The sequence below is a fragment of the Chiloscyllium plagiosum genome, unplaced genomic scaffold, assembly GCF_037043375.1.
Source record: "Chiloscyllium plagiosum isolate Xiang-an unplaced genomic scaffold, Cpla_swu_hap1 HiC_scaffold_13, whole genome shotgun sequence".
In the NCBI taxonomy this organism is placed as follows: domain Eukaryota; kingdom Metazoa; phylum Chordata; class Chondrichthyes; order Orectolobiformes; family Hemiscylliidae; genus Chiloscyllium; species Chiloscyllium plagiosum.
The window spans coordinates 6,477,054-6,499,258 of NW_028270151.1; the positions used below are offsets into that span (position 1 = coordinate 6,477,054).

The 22,205-nt window shown below is 46.1% G+C and overlaps 1 protein-coding gene across 2 annotated transcripts in view; it reads left to right on the forward strand.

The window, feature by feature from the left end:
* The window catches only part of atp1b3a (ATPase Na+/K+ transporting subunit beta 3a), a 73,075-nt gene that overhangs the window by 34,955 nt on the left and 15,915 nt on the right, over positions 1-22,205 (forward strand). For both annotated transcript variants that reach the window (XM_087993306.1, XM_043702799.2), the window contains exons 3-5: positions 1,516-1,623; positions 1,705-1,898; positions 1,983-2,039. In XM_087993306.1, the coding sequence (XP_087849432.1) occupies positions 1,516-1,623; positions 1,705-1,898; positions 1,983-2,039 (359 nt within the window). The remainder of the gene's footprint in view (positions 1-1,515; positions 1,624-1,704; positions 1,899-1,982; positions 2,040-22,205) is intronic.

Sequence of the window (22,205 nt, forward strand, 5' to 3'; positions counted from 1 at the left end):
CATGTATTTGGAAAGGCAAGAACTGATTAGGGATAGTGAACATGGCTTTGTGCGTGGGAAATCATGTCTCACAAACTTAATTGAGTTCTTTGAAGAAGTAACAAAGAGGATTGATGAGGACAGATCTATATGGACTTCAGTAAGGTGTTTGACAAGGTTCCCCATGGGAGACTGATTAGCAAGATTAGATCTCATGGAATACAGAGAAAACTAGCCATTTGGATACAGAAGTGGCTCAAAGGTAGAAGACTGAGGGTGGTGGTGGAGGGTTGTTTTTCAGACTGGAGGCCTGTGACCAGTGGAGTGCCACGAGGATCTGTGCTGGGTCCACTACTTTTCGTCATTTACATAAATGATTTTGATGTGAACATAGGAGATACAGTTGGTAAGTTTGCAGATGATGCCAAAATTGGAGGTGTAATGGACAGCGAAGAAGGTTACCTCAAATTACAACAGGATCTTGATCAGATGAGTCAATGGGCTGAGAAGTGGCAGATGGAGTTTAATTTAGATAAATGTGATGTGCTGCATTTTGGGAAAGCAAATTTTTAGCAGGACTTATACACTTAATGGTAAGGTCCTAGGGAGTGTTGCTGAACAAAGAGACCTTGGAGTGCAGGTTCATAGTTCCTTGAAAGTGGAGTCACAGGTAGATAGGATAGTGAAGAAGGTGTTTGGTATGTTTTCCTTTATTGGTCAGAGTATTGAGTACAGGAGTTGAGAGTTTTTGTTGTGACTGTACAGGACATTGGTTAGTCCACTTTTGGAATATTGTGTGCAATTCTGGTCTCCTTCCTGTTGGAAGGATGTTGTCAAACTTGAAAGGATTCAGAAAAGATTTACAAAGATGTTGCCAGGGTTGGAGGTTTTGAGCTATAGGGAGAGGTTGAATAGGCTGGGACTGTTTTCCCTTGTGTGTCGGAGGCTGAGGAGTGACCTTATAGACGTCTATAAAATCATGAGGGGTAGATAGGGTAAATAGACAAAGTCCTTTCCCTGGGGTTGGGGAGTCCAGAACTAGAGGGCATAGGTTTAGGGTGAGAATGGAAAGATATAAAAGAGACCTAAGGGGCAACTTTTTCATGCAGAGGGTGGTATGTGTATGGAATGAGCTGCCAGAGGAAGTGTGGAGGCTGGTACAATTGCAACATTTAAGAGTAATTTGGATGGCTATATGAATATGAAGGGTTTGGAGGGATATGGGCCAGGTGCTGGCAGGTGGAACTAGATTGGGTTGGGATATCTGGTTGGCATGGACCAGTTGGACCGAAGGGTCTGTTTCCACGCTGTACATCTCTATGACTCTTAAGTTCACTGGAAAATACCACAAAATCTGGGTCAGCGTATCTTCCTTTTTAGCCAAACCTTAAATATTGTTTGAAATACAGTGAAAACACAGAAGGTCACCTAGATCTGAAAATAAAGGGTATGCGGCTGGATATTTAAAACATTTTTGATATATTCCTTAATGTACAATTTGACAAACTAATTGCAGTTTGTTTTCTTTATTTGTAGGTCTTATGATTAGACCAAAAGTGGGATCTTCCCTGGAAATTGTATTTAACAAATCTGATTATAAATCTTATGAAAAATATATCAATGCTCTTGATGGATTTCTAAAACGTAAGTACTGATTGAATTGAATATTTTCAATGTTCCTCTTTTACTGAACTCATTCTTGTTTCAATGCTTCTTCTTTAATAGCTTATGATGATTTGATACAAGCACAAAAAAATATTCTCTGTCACCCCGGCAAGTACCTCATTCAGCCAGATATTATAGCAGAGAAAAAGGCATGTCAGTTTAACCGGACAACACTTGGTGAATGCTCTGGTAATAACAATAACACTTTTGGCTATAACGAAGGAAAGCCGTGTGTCCTTGTTAAAATGAATAGAGTAAGTATTCCTTAAGAAATATCTTGTTTGAAAATATTCTTAAGGAGCTGCTTTTGAAACTAAATCTTCCAATTTTATTTGTAGATAATTGGGTTAGAGGCAGGTGGAGGAAGTAATCCTGTAGTAAACTGTACATCCAAGGTTAGTAAAAATCTATTTTTCTGTGTTGCATTCTACTTTTGTCATGTTTTTAGTTGCCAGTGATTCTGTTTAGGACCTGGTTAAACATGGCAATAAACATTCCATAGGGTTGAGAAGGCAAGATACTGCGGATGCTAGAAATCCGAAACAAACACAGAATGCTGGAGAAACTCAGCAAATCTGACAGTCCGTGTTCAAAAACAATATGCAGGTTAGGTGAATTGGCCCCCATGCGAAGTTGCCCCATAGTGTCCAAGGATGTGCAATCAAAGAGGGTTAGCCATGGGAAATGCAGGAGTACAGGGATAGGGTAGGGAATGGGTCTGGGTGGGATGCTGTTCGGAGAGGTGGTGTGACTCAGTGGGCCAAATGGCCTGCTTCCACACTATGGGGATTCTATGATTCTCTGACTTTTGTCAGAACTAAAAGGGATTGGAAAATGGGTTTTCTGTACTTTTGACAGAGTGGAGGCCCAGTGCAAAAGACAAAGGGGTTGTATGTGGTGGAGAAAGAGAAAAAGAAATGTAAGATGGTGTGAACTAAGGTGTCAAAGAGAGAGAATGAGAGAGAATGTGTGTGTGTGTGTTTTTATGGGAGTGTTTGTGTGTATGCGTGAGTATGTATGGGAGTGTTTGTGTGGTGGGGTGAAGAGAGAATGACAGAACAGACATGGTGCTGAAGTAATTGAATTGAATGTTGAAAGCTGGAGATAAACCTGCTCTGTCCATCGGAATCCCCTGTCCTCTTGATTGTTTGCCATCACAATGAAGCACCCTCCTCCCACGGTGACCTCACAATGAAGCACCCTCCTCCCACGGTGACCTCACAATGAAGCATCCTGCTCCCACGTGACCTCACAATGAAGCACCCTCCTCCCACGGTGACATCACAATGAAGCACCCTCCTCCCACGGTGACATCACAATGAAGCATCCTGCTCCCACGTGACCTCACAATGAAGCACCCTCCTCCCACGGTGACATCACAATGAAACACCCTCCTCCCACGGTGACATCACAATGAAGCATCCTGCTCTCACAGTGACGTCACAATGAAGCACCCTGCTCTCACGGTGACATCACAATGAAGCACCCTCCTCCCACGGTGATGTCACAATGAAGCACCCTCCTCCCACGGTGACGTCACAATGAAGCACCCTCCTCCCACGGTAACGTTTCTGTCTTGAGCCTGTTGCATTGTTCCAAAGAATCAGAATGCTAGCTTCAGCAACAAAATCTTGTTTTCTACCTCAGCACTGCTCCCTCTCCCTCCCCTTCCCCCTCTCTCGTCCTCCCTTTAGCGCTGTCTCTCGCTTTCGCGCTATCTCTGATAGACACAGACAGAGACACACACACAGACACACACAGTCACACTGATAGACACAGACACATGCTGACATACGCACACACACACACAGGACCCATTCTCTCCCTTTCACAATGAATTCACACCTATTTTACATCTATTTTTCTCTTTCTCTTTCACCACCATTGACAATCCCTTTGTCACTTACATTGGGCCTCTGCTTCTTTCAAAAGTATAAGACATTTTCCAACACCTTTCAGTTCTGAAGAAGAGTTGTACCAGACTCGAAGCATAACCTTTGCCAGTCCTGCTGAGTTTCTGCAGCTCTGTGTGTCTGTCTGCCTCTGTGTGTATGTGTGTGTGTGTATGTGTATATATATATATATATATATATAAAAATATACAGACGCATGTAGGGATATATTGGTTCTTTCACCTATCTAGCACCCTACTTTGTCCCCATTATTCTGGACTCGAAGCATAACCTTTGCCAGTCCTGCTGAGTTTCTGCAGCTCTGTGTGTCTGTCTGCCTCTGTGTGTATGTGTGTGTGTATATGTGTATATATATATGTATATATAAAAATATACAGACGCATGTAGGGATATATTGGTTCTTTCACCTATCTAGCACCCTACTTTGCCCCCATTATTCCCCATCTTTTATGGGGAAATTTATGAAAGGAACTCCCAGATCTTGAAGTTCAAAGCTTCAGAGTGCATCAGAGTTGAACAAGTAGCAATACCACAGTCCAAATACTGTAAAATAATACAAAGAACTGCAGATGCTGGAGATCTGAAACAAACAAAGAAACTCAGCAGGTCTGGCAGCTTCTGTGGGGAGAGAAGCAGAATCATTTTTTCGAATCCAGTGATCCTTCTTCGGAATCAAATAATGTTGATGTGGAGTTGAGAGGAACTTTTACCCTAGTTACTGAAAATATACCACAAGCCTTTCCCATCTCCTATATACATTTTGGAGAACACTTTGTTCTTTTAATCATGCTTCCCATTGCCTATTTCAAAGCTCGTTCCCAAATTTTTAACTTGCACCTTTTAAAATTTATGATTGATCTTTCCAATTTCCTCCATACTAAACTTCCTTTTCCCTTCTGACGTTTAAGTGAAATAAAGACTTGTTTCACTGTCCATGACCAGAGACAGCCTCTGTGAGTCTGGTTCCTGGAGTTTGCATTTCTGACATTACATATTGGTTATGTGTACATTGATTGGAATTCTAATCTATTGCTAACTTATATAAGGTTTTAAAATGCTGTTATTAATTGAGTGTTTGGATAATCGAGTGTTTGGATAATCGAATGCCGGATAACAGAGTTTAGCCAAACGTTGGGACCTCGCGATCTTGCCCGGATTATCGAGATTCCTCTGTATAATTAAAACATTGAAAGTTTAGTTTTCCAATTGTACTTGGATATAATTTCGTACTTGGGTGTTTAATCTAATGGAATAACATACTTATTCAATATTTATATGTCAGGATTTTCTTTTCTCTAGTTATGAATTATATCCTGCAGATCTGCTTTATTCTGTTCCTATTTGACCATAAATGTAATGTTGCTTATATGGTTATCAGTCCCTGTGCTCCTGGTCAAACTATTGCTCTGTAGTTGAGACCCAGCTTCCCACTTCCTCGTTGAGCCCAAGCTTGCTCCCTAAGTGCCAGCTCCCATCTTTCGCCCTTAACCCGCCGACTCAGCGAACACATGACATGCCTCAGGTTCCATCAAGATCCTTGCCGTGGTTCCAAAGATTTGGAGTTCCGACTCTGCTTCCAGCTGCCTTTGACAGGTGAGAGTAAAAGAAAAGTGGGAGAAGCACAGAAACAAGCAGTGCATCATGGGGAGGTGATGGCCCAATGGTATTATCGCTAGATTATTAATCCAGAAACTCAGGTAATGTTCTGGGGACTGGGTTCGAATCCTGCAATGGCAGATGGCGCAATTAGAAAATGACCATGAAACCATTGTTGATTGTCAGGAAAGGTCCATGTGGTTCACTATCGCCCTTACTTGGTCTGACCTACATGTGACTCCTTACCCAAAGCAATGTGATTTACCTCCTGGGAAGTTAGAGAGGGACTCTAGTTACTACCCTAGCCAACGATATCCACATTCTGTGAATGAATTTTATAAAATACTAAGAAAGACACCGTATGAGAGGCAATTGGTCAGAGAGACATGTGGAAAGTGAGAGAGAGGATCAGAGAGTGCCTTGCATAAAGAGTAAGACACATGTAGTGTTGGAGATGACTAGTTAATGAGGCATCAACAACTGAAGATCAATGAAAGCAAAGAATTAAAGTTGAAACTCATACCGCCCTCTTTCCCCCTGCAACCAATCAATCCTTGGCGACACGGTGGCACAGTGGTTAGCACTGCTGCCTCACAGCGCCTGAGACCCGGGTTCAATTCCCGCCTCAGGCGACTGACTGTGTGGAGTTTGCACATTCTCCCAGTGTCTGTGTGGGTTTCCTCTGGGTGCTCCAGTTTCCTCCCACAGTCCAAAGATGTGCAGGTCAGGTGAATTGGCCATGCTAAATTGCCCGTAGTGTTAGGTAAGGGGTAAATGTAGGGGAATGGGTCTGGGTGGGTTGTGCTTCGGCGGGTCGGTGTGGACCTGTTGGGCCGAAGGGCGTATTTCCACACTGTAAGTAATCTAATCTAATCTAATCTAATCTAATCCCATCAGCACGACCAGTCTTGTCAACTTGGAAAATTCTGCCTCATTGTTTGAATGAAATGGTGTTTAATCTTCCAATAAAATTGTATTTGCATTCCTACATGGATAGACCATTCACCATCTATTTTCCTTTCTCAGCTCTTACCCCAACAAAAGTGACACTGACCCATTACTCTTGGGATTGAGCTCTTGTTGATGAAGACAGCATCCAACACTGTCTTTTCAACCAGTTCTCCCACTAGCCGGGGAAGGGGCCGAGAAAGTGTTGGAAATGCTCAGTATGTCTGACAGCTTTCATGGAATGATAGTTTTACTGGGCGTTATTTACTGGGACGGTGTTACTGGGCGATATTTACTGGGACGGTGTTACTGGGGGGCATTTACTGGGGTGGTGTAACTGGACAGCATTTACTGGGGTGGTGTTACTGGGCGATATTTACTGGGATGGTGTTACTGGGGGGCATTTACTGGGGCAGTGTTACTGGATGGCATTTACTGGGGCAGTGTTACTGGATGGCATTTACTGGGGCAGTGTTACTGGATGGCATTTACTGGGACGGTGTTACGGGGCAGCATTTACTGCGGCGGTGTTACTGGACGGCATTTACTGGGACGGTGTTACTGGACGGCATTTACTGGGGCGGTGTTACTGGGCAGTATTTACTGGGACGGTGTTACTGGGCGGTATTTACTGGGGCAGTGTTACTGGGCAGTATTTACTGGGGCGGTGTTACTGGGCGGTATTTACTGGGCGGTATTTACTGGGGCAGTGTTAATGGGTGACATTTACTGGGGTGGTGTTAATGGGCAGCATTTACTGGGGTGATGTTACAGGGCGATATTTACTGGGGCGGCATTTACTGGGACGGTGTTACTGGGCGGTATTTACTGGGGCAGTGTTACTGGGCGGCATTTACTGGGATGGTGTTACTGGGCGGCATTTACTGGGATGGTGTTACTGGGCGGTATTTACTGGGACGGTGTTACTGGGCAGCGTTTACTGGGGTGGTGTTACTGGGCGGTATTTACTGGGACGGTGTTACTGGGCAGCATTTACTGGGGTGGTGTTACTGGGCGGTATTTACTGGGGCGGTGTTACTGGGCGGCATTTACTGGGATGGTGTTACTGGGCGGCATTTACTGGGATGGTGTTACTGGGCTGCATTTACTGGGGCAGTGTTACTGGGCGGTATTTACTGGGACGGTGTTACTGGGCAGCGTTTACTGGGACGGTGTTACTGGGCAGCGTTTACTGGGACGGTGTTACTGGGCGGTATTTACTGGGACGGTGTTACTGGGCGGCATTTACTGGGGTGGTGTTACTGGGCGGTATTTACTGGCACGGTGTTACTGGGCGGTATTTACTGGGACGGTGTTACTGGGCGGCATTTACTGGGGTGGTGTTACTGGGCGGCATTTACTGTGATGGTATTAATGGGCGGTATTTACTGGGGCAGTGTTACTGAGTGGCATCTACTGGGACGGTGTTACTGAACGGCATCTACTGGGACGGTGTTACTGGGCGGCATTTACTGGGCGGCATTTACTGGGGTGGTGTTACTGGGCGGTATTTACTGGGACGGTGTTACTGGGCGGCATTTACTGGGACGGTGTTACTGGGCGGCATTTACTGGGGTGGTGTTACTGGGCGGTATTTACTGGGACGGTGTTACTGGGCGGCATTTACTGGGGTGGTGTTACTGGGCGGCATTTACTGGGGCGGTGTTACTGGGTGGCATTTACTGGGACGGTGTTACTGGGCGGCATTTACTGGGGCGGTGTTACTGGGCGGCATTTACTGGGGCGGTGTTACTGGGTGGTATTTACTGGGGCGGTGTTACTGGGTCGCATTTACTGGGGCGGTGTTACTGGGCGGTAATTACTGGGGTCGTGTTAATGGGCGGCATTTACTGGGGTCGTGTTGTGGGCGGTATTTACTGGGGCGGTGTTACTCGGCGGCATTTACTGGGGTGGTGTTACTAGGCGGTATTTATTGGGGCATTGTTACTAGGTAGCCTTTACTGGGACTGTGTTACTGCACTGCATTTACTGGGGCGGTGTTACTGGGCAGTATTTACTGGGACGGTGTTACTGGGCGGTATTTACTGGGGCAGTGTTACTGGGCAGTATTTACTGGGGCGGTGTTACTGGGCGGTATTTACTGGGCGGTATTTACTGGGGCAGTGTTAATGGGTGACATTTACTGGGGTGGTGTTAATGGGCAGCATTTACTGGGGTGATGTTACAGGGCGATATTTACTGGGGCGGCATTTACTGGGACGGTGTTACTGGGCGGTATTTACTGGGGCAGTGTTACTGGGCGGCATTTACTGGGATGGTGTTACTGGGCGGCATTTACTGGGATGGTGTTACTGGGCGGTATTTACTGGGACGGTGTTACTGGGCAGCGTTTACTGGGGTGGTGTTACTGGGCGGTATTTACTGGGACGGTGTTACTGGGCAGCATTTACTGGGGTGGTGTTACTGGGCGGTATTTACTGGGGCGGTGTTACTGGGCGGCATTTACTGGGATGGTGTTACTGGGCGGCATTTACTGGGATGGTGTTACTGGGCTGCATTTACTGGGGCAGTGTTACTGGGCGGTATTTACTGGGACGGTGTTACTGGGCAGCGTTTACTGGGACGGTGTTACTGGGCAGCGTTTACTGGGACGGTGTTACTGGGCGGTATTTACTGGGACGGTGTTACTGGGCGGCATTTACTGGGGTGGTGTTACTGGGCGGTATTTACTGGCACGGTGTTACTGGGCGGTATTTACTGGGACGGTGTTACTGGGCGGCATTTACTGGGGTGGTGTTACTGGGCGGCATTTACTGTGATGGTATTAATGGGCGGTATTTACTGGGGCAGTGTTACTGAGTGGCATCTACTGGGACGGTGTTACTGAACGGCATCTACTGGGACGGTGTTACTGGGCGGCATTTACTGGGCGGCATTTACTGGGGTGGTGTTACTGGGCGGTATTTACTGGGACGGTGTTACTGGGCGGCATTTACTGGGACGGTGTTACTGGGCGGCATTTACTGGGGTGGTGTTACTGGGCGGTATTTACTGGGACGGTGTTACTGGGCGGCATTTACTGGGGTGGTGTTACTGGGCGGCATTTACTGGGGTAGTGTTACTGGGCGGTATTTACTGGGGCGGTGTTACTGGGTGGCATTTACTGGGACGGTGTTACTGGGCGGCATTTACTGGGGCGGTGTTACTGGGTGGTATTTACTGGGGCGGTGTTACTGGGTCGCATTTACTGGGGCGGTGTTACTGGGCGGTAATTACTGGGGTCGTGTTAATGGGCGGCATTTACTGGGGTCGTGTTGTGGGCGGTATTTACTGGGGCGGTGTTACTCGGCGGCATTTACTGGGGTGGTGTTACTAGGCGGTATTTATTGGGGCATTGTTACTAGGTAGCCTTTACTGGGACTGTGTTACTGCACTGCATTTACTGGGGCGGTGTTACTGAGCGGTATTTACTGGGATGGTGTTACTGGGCATTATTTACTGGGGCAGTGTTAATGGGTGGTGTTACTGGGCGGTATTTACTGGGACGTTGTTTCTGGGCGATATTTACTGGGGCAGTGTTACTGGGCGTTATTTACTGGGACAGTGTTACTGGGCGGCATTTACTGGGGTGGTGTTACTGGGCTGTATTTACTGGGACGGTGTTACTGGGCGATATTTACTTTGGCAGTGTTAATGGGTGGCATTTTCTGGGGTGGTGTTACTGGGCGGTATTTACTGGGACGGTGTTACTGGGCGGTATTTACTGGGACGGTGTTACTGGGCGGTATTTACTGGGACGGTGTTACTGGGTGATGTTTACTGGGACGGTGTTACTGGGCGGCATTTACTGGGCGGTGTTAATGGGCGATATGTACTGGGGCGGTGTTACTGGGCGGCATTTACTGGGCGGTGTTAATGGGCGGTATGTACTGGGGCGGTGTTACTGGGCAGTATTTACTGGGGTGGTGTTACTGGGCGGTATTTACTGGGGTCGTGTTACTGGGCGGTATTTACTGGGGTCATGTTACTGGGCGGTATTTACTGGGGCGGTGTTACTCGGCGGCATTTACTGGGGCAGTGTTGATGGGCGGCATTTACTGGGGTCGTGTTACTGGGTGGTATTTACTGGGACGGTGTTACTAGGCGGTATTTATTGGGGTCGTGTTACTGGGCGGTATTTACTGGGGCGGTGTTACTCGGCGGCATTTACTGGGGCAGTGTTAATGGGCGGCATTTACTGGGGTCATGTTACTGGGTGGTATTTACTGGGACGATGTTACTAGGCGGTATTTATTGGGGCATTGTTACTAGGCGTCATTTACTGGGACCGTGTTACTGCACGGCATTTACTCGGGCGGTGTTACTGGGCGGTATTTACTGGGACGTTGTTTCTGGGCGATATTTACTGGGGCAGTGTTACTGGGCGGTATTAACTGGGGCAGTGTTACTGGGCGGCATTTACTGGGGTGGTGTTACTGGGCGGTATTTACTGGGACGGTGTTACAGGGCGGTATTTACTGGGACGTTGTTTCTGGGCGATATTTACTGGGGCAGTGTTACTGGGCGGTATTAACTGGGGCAGTGTTACTGGGCGGCATTTACTGGGGTGGTGTTACTGGGCGGTATTTACTGGGATGGTATTAGTGGGCGATATTTACTGTGGCAGTGTTACTGGACGGCATTTTCTGGAGTGGTGTTACTGGGCGGTATTTACTGGGACGGTGTTACAGGGCGGTATTAACTGGGGCAGTGTTACTGGGCGGCATTTACTGGGGTGGTGTTACTGGGCGGTATTTACTGGGATGGTATTAGTGGGCGATATTTACTGTGGCAGTGTTACTGGACGGCATTTTCTGGAGTGGTGTTACTGGGCAGTATTTACTGGGACGGTGTTACTGGGCGGTATTTACTGGGGCGGTGTTACTAGGCGGCATTTACTGGGGCGATGGTACTGGGGCAGCATTTACTGAGGCGGTGTTACTAGGCGGCATTTACTGTTCCTGATGTGGTCCATGTCAAGTGGTTGGGGAAGCAATGGGGTAATTCTTGTTAATCCCTAGGGTAAAGCATTATCTAATCAAGTGCTTCCTGTGTTCAGTTTGTGAAATTAGTTCTGGATGTAACTTTGCTCGCTGAGCTGGAAAGTTCGTTTTCAGATGTTTCGTCACCATACTAGGTAACATCTTGAGTGAGCCTCTGGATGATGCACCAGTGGTGTTCTATTTATATGTTTGACATTCCTTGGGTTGGTGATTTCATTTCCTGTGGTAACCTCATTTCCTGTGGTGATGTCATTTCCTGTTCTTTTTCTCAGGGGGTAGTAAATGGGATCTAAGTCAATGTGTTTGTTGATAGTTTGGTTGGAATACCATGCTTCTAAGAATTCTCGTGCGTGTCCCTATTTGGCTTGTCCTAGGATAGATGTGTTGTCCCATCAAAGTGGTGTCCTTCCTCATGAGGATACTAGTTAGAGTGGGTCATTTGTTTTGTGGTTACTTGATGATCATGTAGCCTGGTGGATAGGTAGTTTTCTGCCTGTTTGTCCAATGTAGTGTTTGTACAGTCCTTGCACAGTATTTTGCAAATGACATTAGTTTTGCTTGTTGTCTGTAAAGGGTCTTCCAAGTTCATTAGCTGTGTTGGTGGGTTTGTGGGCTACCATGATGTCAAGGGGTCTGAGTAGTCTGGCAGTCATTTCCGAGATGTCTTTGATGTAGGGGAGAGTGGCTGGGGTTTCTGGACACGTTTTGTCTGTTTGTTTGGGTTTGTTGCTGAGAAATCAGCGGACTGTGTTCATTGGGTACCCATTCTTTTTGAATACACTGTATACGTGATTTTCCTCTGCTCTGAATAGTTCCTCTGTGCTGCAGTGTGTGGTGGCTCGTTGAAATAATGTTCTAATGTAGCTTGGTTTGTGGATGTTGTGTTTATTGCTTCTGTAGTTCAGTATGTGGTCTGTATGTGTTGTTTTCCTGTAGATGCTGGTTTGAAGTTCCCCATTGGCTGTTCGCTCGACTGTGACATCTAGGAATGGCAGTTTGTTGTTGTTTTCCTCCTCTTTAGTGAGTTTTACGCCAGTAAGGGTATTATTGATGGTCTTGAAGGTTTCCTCTAATTTGTTTCATTTAGTGATGACAAAGGTGTCATCCACATAGCGGACCCAGAGTTTGGGTTGGTTGGTTGGCAGAGCTGTTTGCTCAATCTCTGCATTATTGCCTCTGCTAAGAACCGTGATATCGGAGATCCCATGGGTGTTCCGTTGATTTGTCTGTAGGTTTTGTTGTTGAAGGTGAAGTGGGTGGTAAGGCATAGGTCCACTAGCTTGACAATACTGTCCTTGCTGATGAGGTTGGTGGTGTTTGGTGTATGTGTCTTTGGGTCTTCTAATAGTGTAGTCAGTGTTTCCTTGGCCAGGTTAATGTTGATTGATGTAAACAGGGGCTGTTACATCAAAGGAGACCATTATTTCATCCTCTTCTATCTTAGTGTCTTTGATGGTCTTCAGGAATTCTTGGGTGGAGTGGATGGAGTGGCGTGACCCTTCTACTAAGTGTTTTAGTCTGTGGTGTCGCTCCTTGGCCAGTCTGTAAGTTGGTGTTCCAGGTAGCAAGACTATGGGTCTGAGGGGACTTCTGGTTTGTGAATTTTGGGTAATCCATAGAAGCGTGGTGTACTGGATCCGTCTGGTTTCATTTTTTTGGAAGTCGGTCTTATTTATTTCTCCAGATTTCTGAAGTTTTTTGAGTAGGGCTGTGATTTGGTTCTCTAGTGACCCACTCTCACTAGTATCCTTCAATTGAGGAAATTTGGCATGACGGCAAATACTTTTGCCAACTTTTATAGGTGTGCCGTCGATAGCATTCAGTCTGGATGTATCACTACCTGGTATGGCAACTGTACCATCCAAGATCAGAGACAGTTACAGAGAGTGGTGAACTCAGCCCAGACAATCCCAAAGGCCACCCTCCCATCTATAGAATCCATCTACCAGGCCCGCTGTCAAGGAAAGGCCGCCAGCATTCTTAAAGATCCATCCCAGCCTGGCAGTGTTTTTCTACAACCTCTACCATCGGGGAGAAGGTACAGAAGCCTGAACACATGCACCAGCCAGTTTTGTAATAGTTTCTACCCAACTGTTGTTAGAATACTGAATGGACTCTCAAACTCTTAACATTCGCCTGTCCCTGTGTTTTTGTTTTTGCTGCTGTTTACCTATTATTTACTATCTATACAACTTAACTGTGTGATCTTCCTGTATTGCTCACAAGACAAGGCTTTTCACTGTGCCTCAGTACATGTGACAATAAATTCAATTCAATCCTTGCATACAGATGAGGAAGGACACCACTTCGACTGGGACAACACATCCATCCTAGGACAGCCAAACAGAGACACGCATGAGAATTCCTAGAAGCATAGCATTCCAACCGGAACTCTTATCAACAAACACATTGATTTGGATCCCAGTTACCACTCCCTGAGAAAAAGAACAGGAAATAACATTACCATAGGAAATGATGTCACCACAGGAAATGACATGACCAACCCAAGGAAATTCAAACATATAAATAGAAAGCGGGCTACACCACCAGTGTTTCATTCAGAGGCTCACTGAAGATGTTAGTGAGTATGGTGATGAAATATCTGAAAATGAACCTTCCAGCTCACAAGCAAACCTACTTCCAGAACCTCAATCTGAGCGAGAAATCTTCTCAAAAGTCGTTATGACATTGGTGTCCGTAAATCCTGCTTGCAGAGCATCTGGCCGCTGGCAAGCTGGGAGTTCCGACAGCATCATTGGGAATGACAGCTACTTCAAAGGAATTCACTAGAGATCGTCCCTGGATCACTGGACTCGGAGAAGTGTCAGCTGTCACAGTAAAAACCGCCCATTAACTGTCCCAGTAAATACCGCCCATTACTGTGGTGTGGGGGAGGGGGTAAGGAGAGGTTTGCAAGAGTTTGTGGGCCAGGGAGGAGGGTGGTGGCCTAGAGGACAAGATGGTTAAACCCCCCTTTTTCATCTGCCTGCTTCGTTCTATCACTGGGCAACGTGTTCTGGCCATAACTTGTAAAATGCTTTGTACCAGAAATGTCACTCAGGAATGTCTATGTATACTGTATATACAGGTACTACTGTTTGAGACATCTTTTCAGAAGAAGTATGTGAATCAAATAGTTTTTGTGCTCAGTGTGCCAGTGCCTTTACTTATTTTTTGGAGATATTTAGTTTTGTTTGTGAAGTGTGAGCATTAGTGGCTGGTCCATTCCCAATGATGTAGAGAAATTGGGAGTGGGCAGTCTTGTTGATGCCCTCCAGACCATGCCAGCTTACAGTGCACCATCACCATGTTGCAGGTTGTGTTACACTGACAGGGATCCAGGTCAGGATGATAATTGCCTTGGAGAGGAACCTGCAGGTGATGGAGCTCCCATGTAGGGGCTGTCTCTGTCCTGTTAGAGGCAACTAGTTTGGATGCTACAGTCAAAGGAGTTTTGTGACATTGCACACTTACACCTTACTGTCTCTGTGTACTGGTGATGGAGGGAGTGAATGGTTAAGGTGATGCATGGCAACATTACCTTGGATGGTGTCACGTTTCCTGAGTGTCACAGCTGCTGTCCCCCAGATATCTCCCTTGTGACTGCTGGTCTGTAGATGATGGACAGATGGTGGCAGGTGAGGTACTGTCAATATGATTCCCAGATTCTGACCTGCTCTTGTAGCCACGGCAGACATGTAGCTGGTCTGGTTGCCAGTAACCTCTCTTGGCATTTATAGTGGGAGACTCAACAATGAAATGTGTTGTGGAGAAATGGTTTGATTCTCTTTGCTGGAGATGGTCATTGCTAGGCAATTGTGAAACACGAATGGGACTTGGTCCACACCAGCACAAATGTGGAACCTCTTCAGGTTGTTTGCTGTGTGAACGTGGAGTGCTTTAGTAATCTGAGGAGTCCTAAATTGTACAGAACATTGTGCAGTCCTCAACAGACATCTCCTCTGACTTTTATGATGGAGGAAAGGTTGATTGAAGATGGCTGGGCTGAGGGCACTACCCTGAGGAACTCTTGCAGAGACGCTCTGTTAATGGATCTCGAGGAATGCAACATCCTTCCATTCTGCTCGATATGAGTCTAACCAGCTGCAGTGTTTTCCCACACACCCACTGACACCAACATTGACAGGGGTCCTTGATGCTACAGTTGATCATGTGCAATGTGGCAGTCCCCCCACCCACCCAGCGTCCCTCAACCTGTGGGATCCTGCCCTTTAGACGATGTTTAGGGAAAAGCTGTAGTGAACTCTGGAGCAAGGTCCTCTGGTGGAAACTAAACTGAGCAGCAGGGAGCAGGTTATTTCTTCTTGAATGCTGCTTGATTTACTGATAACTTAGAGTCAGTTGGTAAGACAATGATTTGCTGGATTGAGTTTGTTCAGTTTGTTGTACAGACCGGAGCAGCATTTCATGTTCTTGGGCATATTCAGTTGAAACCAGGGATACTCCATCTGGGATAAGGCTCAGAACTGTTTCTGTCTTCCAGCACCAAGAACCGTTCTGTGGTATCACACAAAGTGAATTGGATTCACTGGAAACCACCATCTGTGGTTCAGGAAACTTCACCAGAAGATGCGAGTTGATCATCTAAGTTGCAGTTCTGGCTGATATTGGTTTCAGTGCTTCTGCCTGGTCTTGTTTTTCACTCGGATGCACTGACGGTCTGAAGATTGAGATATCTGTGGAGCCACCTCCTCTTTTCAGATGTTTAAATATCTCCAAATGCCATAATGCAGTCTGAACTTGTGTGACTGGGACCATTCATCTGCACAGCTGGATTACTAGCCCACTGACGTTACCATTGTGCTCCTGACCCTCCAGAAAATGTTACATTTTCTGACCAAATGTTGACGAACATGTTGGGTCAGCTTCTCAAATTTGTTCCCTGATTTCCCCTGAGGCTTTTTGTTGGATCCCAGTGATGGAACATTCTGGAAGCTGCTGTTTTGGAGTTAGCAGTGTGAGCTGGATTGATCATTGCAGTGGATTCTCTGTTTACTACCATGTAGCCAAGCTGCCTGGATCAAACTAGGAGCTATCAAAGCAGCTGGGTTCCAAAATAGGCAAACTTTTTGATGCAAGAAAGGATCAGGGTACTTTCCAGATGGTATGAAGTTAAATACAGTGGATGTCCAAACAGACTTGAGGGTTCAGGTGCACAGACCTATAAAATGTTACGAACAGGTGCAGAAAGTAATCAAGAAAGCTAATGGAATGTTGGTGGTTATATCTAAAGGATTCGTGTATAAGGATGTAAAAGTTATGCTGCAGTTATACAAAACCTTGGTCTCGGGGTCCAGACAGTGACTGGAGACTTTGTAGGACATTTGGGGCGGCACGGTGGCTCAGTGGTTAGCACTGCTGCCTCACAGCACCAGGGTCCCAGGTTCAATTCCAGCCTCGGATGACTGTATGGAGTTTGCACATTCTCCCCTTGTCTGCTTGGGTTTCCTCCGGCTGCTCTTGTTTCCTCCCACAGTCCAAAGCTATGCAGGTCAGGTGAATTGGCCATGGTAAACTGCTCATAGTGTTAGGTGCATTAGTCAGAGGGAAAGGGGTCTGGGTGGGTTACTCTTTGGAGGGTCACTGCAGACTGGTTGGGCCGAAGGGCCTGTTTCCACACTGTAGGGAATCTAATCTAATGTGTGATGCTGAGTGTAGGTTGATAGCACATACAGAGAGAGGATCACCCTGCAGACATGATAGCCTAGAAGAAGGAAGGGAATGGGTGCCCAAATTATCAAAAGAGAAACAGTCAGGGATTACAGGAATAGTCTGATGTCTCTCTCTCAATTCTGACGTCCAGTTTGGAAGCTGATGAAGGTGCGGACTGCTCAGGGGAGTGCAGTCAGAGGCGTGTTTGTGGCGCCACAAGCAGCCTGACCGTCCGGGAGGGGAGGGAGAAGGAGGGAGGTGCAATAGTCACAGGGGATTCAGATCCCACTTGGAGTGAGTATCTGGGCATCATAAGGTTGGATTGGCCTTGGGGGGGGGGCGGGTACAGTGTAAGTTTACAAGAATGATACCTGGACTTCAGGGGTTAAGATACAAGGCAAGATTATACAAATTAGCCCTGTTTTCTCTAGAATTTCAAAGGTTAAGGAGTGATCTGACAGAAATCTTCAAGACATTGACAGGAATAGACAGGGTAGATAAAGATAAGCTATTTGTGGACTGTAGAATTAGGGGAATAGACCCTAACAATTAGGGCCAGGCATTCTGAAGAGGTAGGTGAAAGTGAGGACTGCAGAAGCTGGAGATTAGAGTCAAGGTTAGAGTGGTGCTGGAAATGCGCAGTAGGTCAGGCAGCATCCGAGGAGCAGGAAAATCGATGTTTCAGGTTCAGGCCTCATTCTGAAGCGGTGTTAGGAAACAATTCTACATACAAAGGGTCATACAAGATTTCCACCAATAATGCTGGATCAATTGTTGGTTTTAAGTCTGAGAGAGGTAAACTTTTGTGAAGCAGAGATATTAAGGGATAGAAGAGAAAAACAGTTTTGAGTTAGACCACAGATCCACCGTGATTTTATTGAATGGTGGAACAAGTTTGAGGGACTGAACGGCCTACTCCTATTCCTGCACACTCCTAATTATACCAGTGGCCATTGGAGTGCTACTTCCAGAGTTCTTCTGGTTAGACTGATCTCCTGGTCCCCAACAGGTGGAGCTTCTCGATTATCCTGGCAGCCATCTTGTCACTGACGTTGTGGGAATGGGTGAGGAAGAAAAGGAAAATGTTCTTCCCTGAAGGAGCAGATTCCCGTTTGATTCTGTGTCATTTTGTTGCTCTCTTTGTTTAAGACCGAGTTAAGGCAGCACAATGAAAGCAAATCGCTCTCAATAGGCTCACGCCCTTTCTACTGAGGAGTTAGCATAATGTAGATGGCTAGTGTAAAATTGTAAAGAACAGAAACTAACTGTTTTCACAGTCTCATTGGTCCATGCTAATGTTCAGATGTACCCGAGGATCAATAAGACTGAGCTACATTTCTGATAGGTTGATGATACAGACTCCCTGTACCAGGGAGGTACCAGGATCCATCTGCCTGCCTTTACAAGTGGGGACCCTCTGAGTGGGCTGAAGGCAGTGGAGGATTGGGGGAGGTTCGAGTGTAACACAGAGAATCACAGCAGCACTCCTGGCTTCATACAGACATGTTCATATGGAGAAGAAAGTTCCAGAACTCAACTGTGGCTTTGGTCAAAGAATCTTATGGGTTTGTTTGCGATACTGTTACAGGTGTTTGGTCCATAATTTACATATTCAGGAAGTTGATCTCATTTTTTTTAAGCATTCGCCTGAGACGTATACAAAATGGGTTCCACAACTTTGTAGGTGGTGTGGAGGTGCCGGTGTTGGACTGGGAGCAGGGCACATGGAGACTGGATACAGATTGTCTGACTGTGGGGGGGTTCCATGATCATATTGAATAGTGGATCAGACTAAGGCCAGAATGTCCTACTCCTGGCCCTAATTCATAGCAACCTGCTTTAGTTGGCTTTGACTTTCTGCTGAATTGGATAATGGTTTCCATGGATAGCCCAGATCTTTGGTGATGAGGCAGTAGCAAGTCTCGCCATTAAAGCTACCAGCTCTCAGCTGCATTGGAGAAAACATGATTTTATGATGGGGCGTTATGGATGATAAATCTTCAAAGGTGGATTTTTCATGTCTTCCCACATTTAGTGTAGATGGTTTTCTCTGTATTTATAGTTGGCAAAGGGCCTGATTCAAAATACAAAGTTGAACTCTCTCTCCATTTATGTCCCAGTATCATTAATCCATTAAGAGTCAGTTTGTCCTCCTCGTCTCACAGCTTCTTTGTGGAAACATGTAAATGTACTGAGGAGGTTCTTCAAACTTGTGGCCTACATCCTGATGAGTAGGTGCACTTGCTGATATTTGATGAGTGGAATTTGATTAATAGTTTAATTTATATTTACTCAATATGTTGTAAATTGTTGGCATTAGGCCACAACTGGGCTTCGGTCTATGAAATAATGAGGGGTATAGATAAGGTTAATGGTGGCTGTCTTTTCCCAGGATGGAGGATTTCAACGCTAGGGGATACATTTTTAAGGTGAGATGAGAGAGATTTAAAAAAGACGTGAGCGTCAAATGTTTAACACAGAGTGGTCGTGTGTGGAATAAACTTGCTGAAGACGTGATGGCTGTGGGCACAATTGCAACATATAATAAAAGACATTTGGATAGGTCCATCAATAGGAAAGGTTTGGGTTTGCATCCCACCATAGTTAATGGTGAAATCTGAATTCCAAGATATTCTAAAATTAAGAGTCTAATGGTGACCATTGTCAGGAAAAACCCATCTGGGTCACTAACATCCTTTAGGGAAGGAAACTGCCATCCTTATCTGGTCTGGCCAACATGTGACTCCAGACCCACAGCAATGTCTTGACTCTTAACTGCCCTCTGGGCAATTAGGGATGGTAATAAATGGGCCTTATCTAGTGATACCTACATCCCATGAACCATTTTAAAAAAACATGCCTGCAATGTGAGTATTGCAAGCTGGGGCAGTGTTTGTTTATCACTAATTACCCTTGAGAAGGTGGGGGTGAGCTGCCCTCTTGATCTGCTGCAGTCCATGTGCTGTGGGTTGACCCACAATGCCATTAGGGAGGGAACTTGCAGGGGGTGGTGTTCCCATGTATCTGCTGCCCTTGTATCTGCCAGAGACACCCACATCCCTAATGAGCGAGATTTTAAACATTTTGCTAGCCCATCAGCTTGGTAAAAGCAGACCAGCAATGTGGAGCTCTCCTTTGGCAGATGCCACTGGCTGGAGGCTATTAGTTGAGCCCTAGTCATCAGGAAATGCGCTGGTGAGAAGGTAAATGATTTCTTGTGAAGTGGGGTTGCTGGAAGAGGAGTCAGAGACAATGCCACTAACTGCCCACGGATTGGGGGCAAACAAAACCCACCATTACATTGGGTGGCACGGTAGCTCAGTGGTTAGCACAGCTGCCTCACAGATCCAAGGGCCCGGGTTCGATTCCAGCCTCAGGCGACTGTCTATATGGAGTTCGTACATTCTCCCCGTGTCTGCGTGGGTTTCCTCCAAGTACTCCGGTTTCCCATGACGTGCAGGTCAGGTGAAATGGCCATGCTAAATTGCCATAGTGTTAGGTGCATGAATCAGGTTTAAATATAGGGTAGGGGAATGGGTCTGGGTAGGTTACTCTTCGGAGGTTCGGTGTGGCTTTGTTGGGCCAAATGGCCTGTTTCCATACTGTAAGGAATCTAATCTAATCCACAAATAGTGACATCTTGAAATATGCCCTGTTACAGAGGAGAAGGTGTTGGATAGCTTAAAAATGGATAAATCCCCAGGACCTTTTTAAGTGTAGCCTAGAACACTGTGGGAAGCTAGGGGAGTGATTGTTGTTCCCCTTTCTGAGATATTTGTAATATCGATGGCCACAGGTGAGGTGCCAGAAGACTGGAGGTTGGCTAACATGGTGCCACTGTTTAAGAACGGGGGTAAGGACAAGCCAGGGAACTACAGACCAGTGAGCCTGACCTCAGTGGTGGGCAAGTTTTTGGAAGGAATGCTGAGGTACAGGATGTACATGTATTTGGAAAGGCAGGGACTGAATAGGGATAGTCAACATGGCTTTGTGCATGGGAAATCATGTCTCACAAACTTGATTGAGTTCTTTGAAGAAGTAATAAAAAGGATTGATGAGGGTAGTTCAGTGGACGTGATCGATATGGACTTCAGTAAGGCATTCGACAAGGTTCCCCATGGGAGACTGATTAGCAAGGTTAGATCTCATGGAATACAGGGAAAATTAGGCATTTGGATACAAAACTGGCTCAAAGGTAGAAGACAGAGGGTGATGGTGGAGGGTTGTTTTTCAGACTGGAGGCCTGTGGCCAGTGGAGTGCCACGAGGATCGGTGCTGGGTCCGCTGCCATATAAATGATTTTGATGTGAACATAGGAGGTACAGTTAGTAAGTTTGCAGACGACACCAAAATTGGAGGTGTAGTGGACAATGAAGAAGGTTACCTCAGAGTACAACGGGATCTTGATCAGATGGGCCAAGATGTGGCAGATGGTGTTTAATTTGGACAAATGTGAGGTGCTGCATTTTGGGAGAGAAATCAGGATAGGACTCATGCAGTTAATGGTAAGGTCCTTAGTACAGTTCATTGTTCCTTCAAAGTGGAATGACAGGCACAAAGGATGGTGAAGGAAGTGTTTGATATGCTTTCTTTTGTTGGTCAGAGTATTGAGTATAGGCGTTTTGGAATACTGTATTCTCTTCTGGTCCTCCTGCTAAAGGAAGGGAGTTGTGAAACTTGAAAGGGTTCAGAAAAGATTTACAAGGATGTTGCCAAGGTTGGAGGGTTTGAGCTATAGGGAAAGGCTGAAGAGGCTGGGGCTGTTTTCCCTGGAGCATTGGAGGCTGAGGGGTGAGGTTTATAAAATCATGAAGGTCATGGATAGGGTAAATAGACAAGGTCTTTTCCCTGGGGTGGGTGGAGTCCAAAACTAGACGGCATAGGTTTAAGGTGAGAGGGAAAAGATTTAAAAGGGATCTGAGGGACAACATTTTCATGTAGAGGGTGGTGCGTGTATGGAATGAGCTGCTGCCAGAGGATGTGGTGGAGGCTGGTACAATTACAACATTTAAAAGGCATCTGGATGGGTATATGAATAGGAAGAGTTTGGAGGGATATGGGCCGCGTGCTGGCAAATGGGTCTAGATTTATTTAGGATATCTGGTCAGCATGGACGAGTTGGACAAAAGGGCTGTTTGACTCTATGGTCAATAGGACACCCTGGTTTCCAGAGACTAGTTCCAGTTTTCCAGTGACTAGTTCCAGTTTTCCAGAGACTAGTTCCAGTTTTCCAGTTGGGAAACTGGCCATTTTTCCCACCTGCTTGGCAGGTGGTGGTTTGAGGCCTTGGTGTGGCCATTAATTGACCAATTAAAGGCCTTAAATACTGGCAAATCAAGTAAGTCTCCATTGGACCATTTCACCAGCACTTCATTGGTGAGGGAGTTTGCGTCTTGCCAGGGAACATTATTTCTCTTGCCATCCCTTT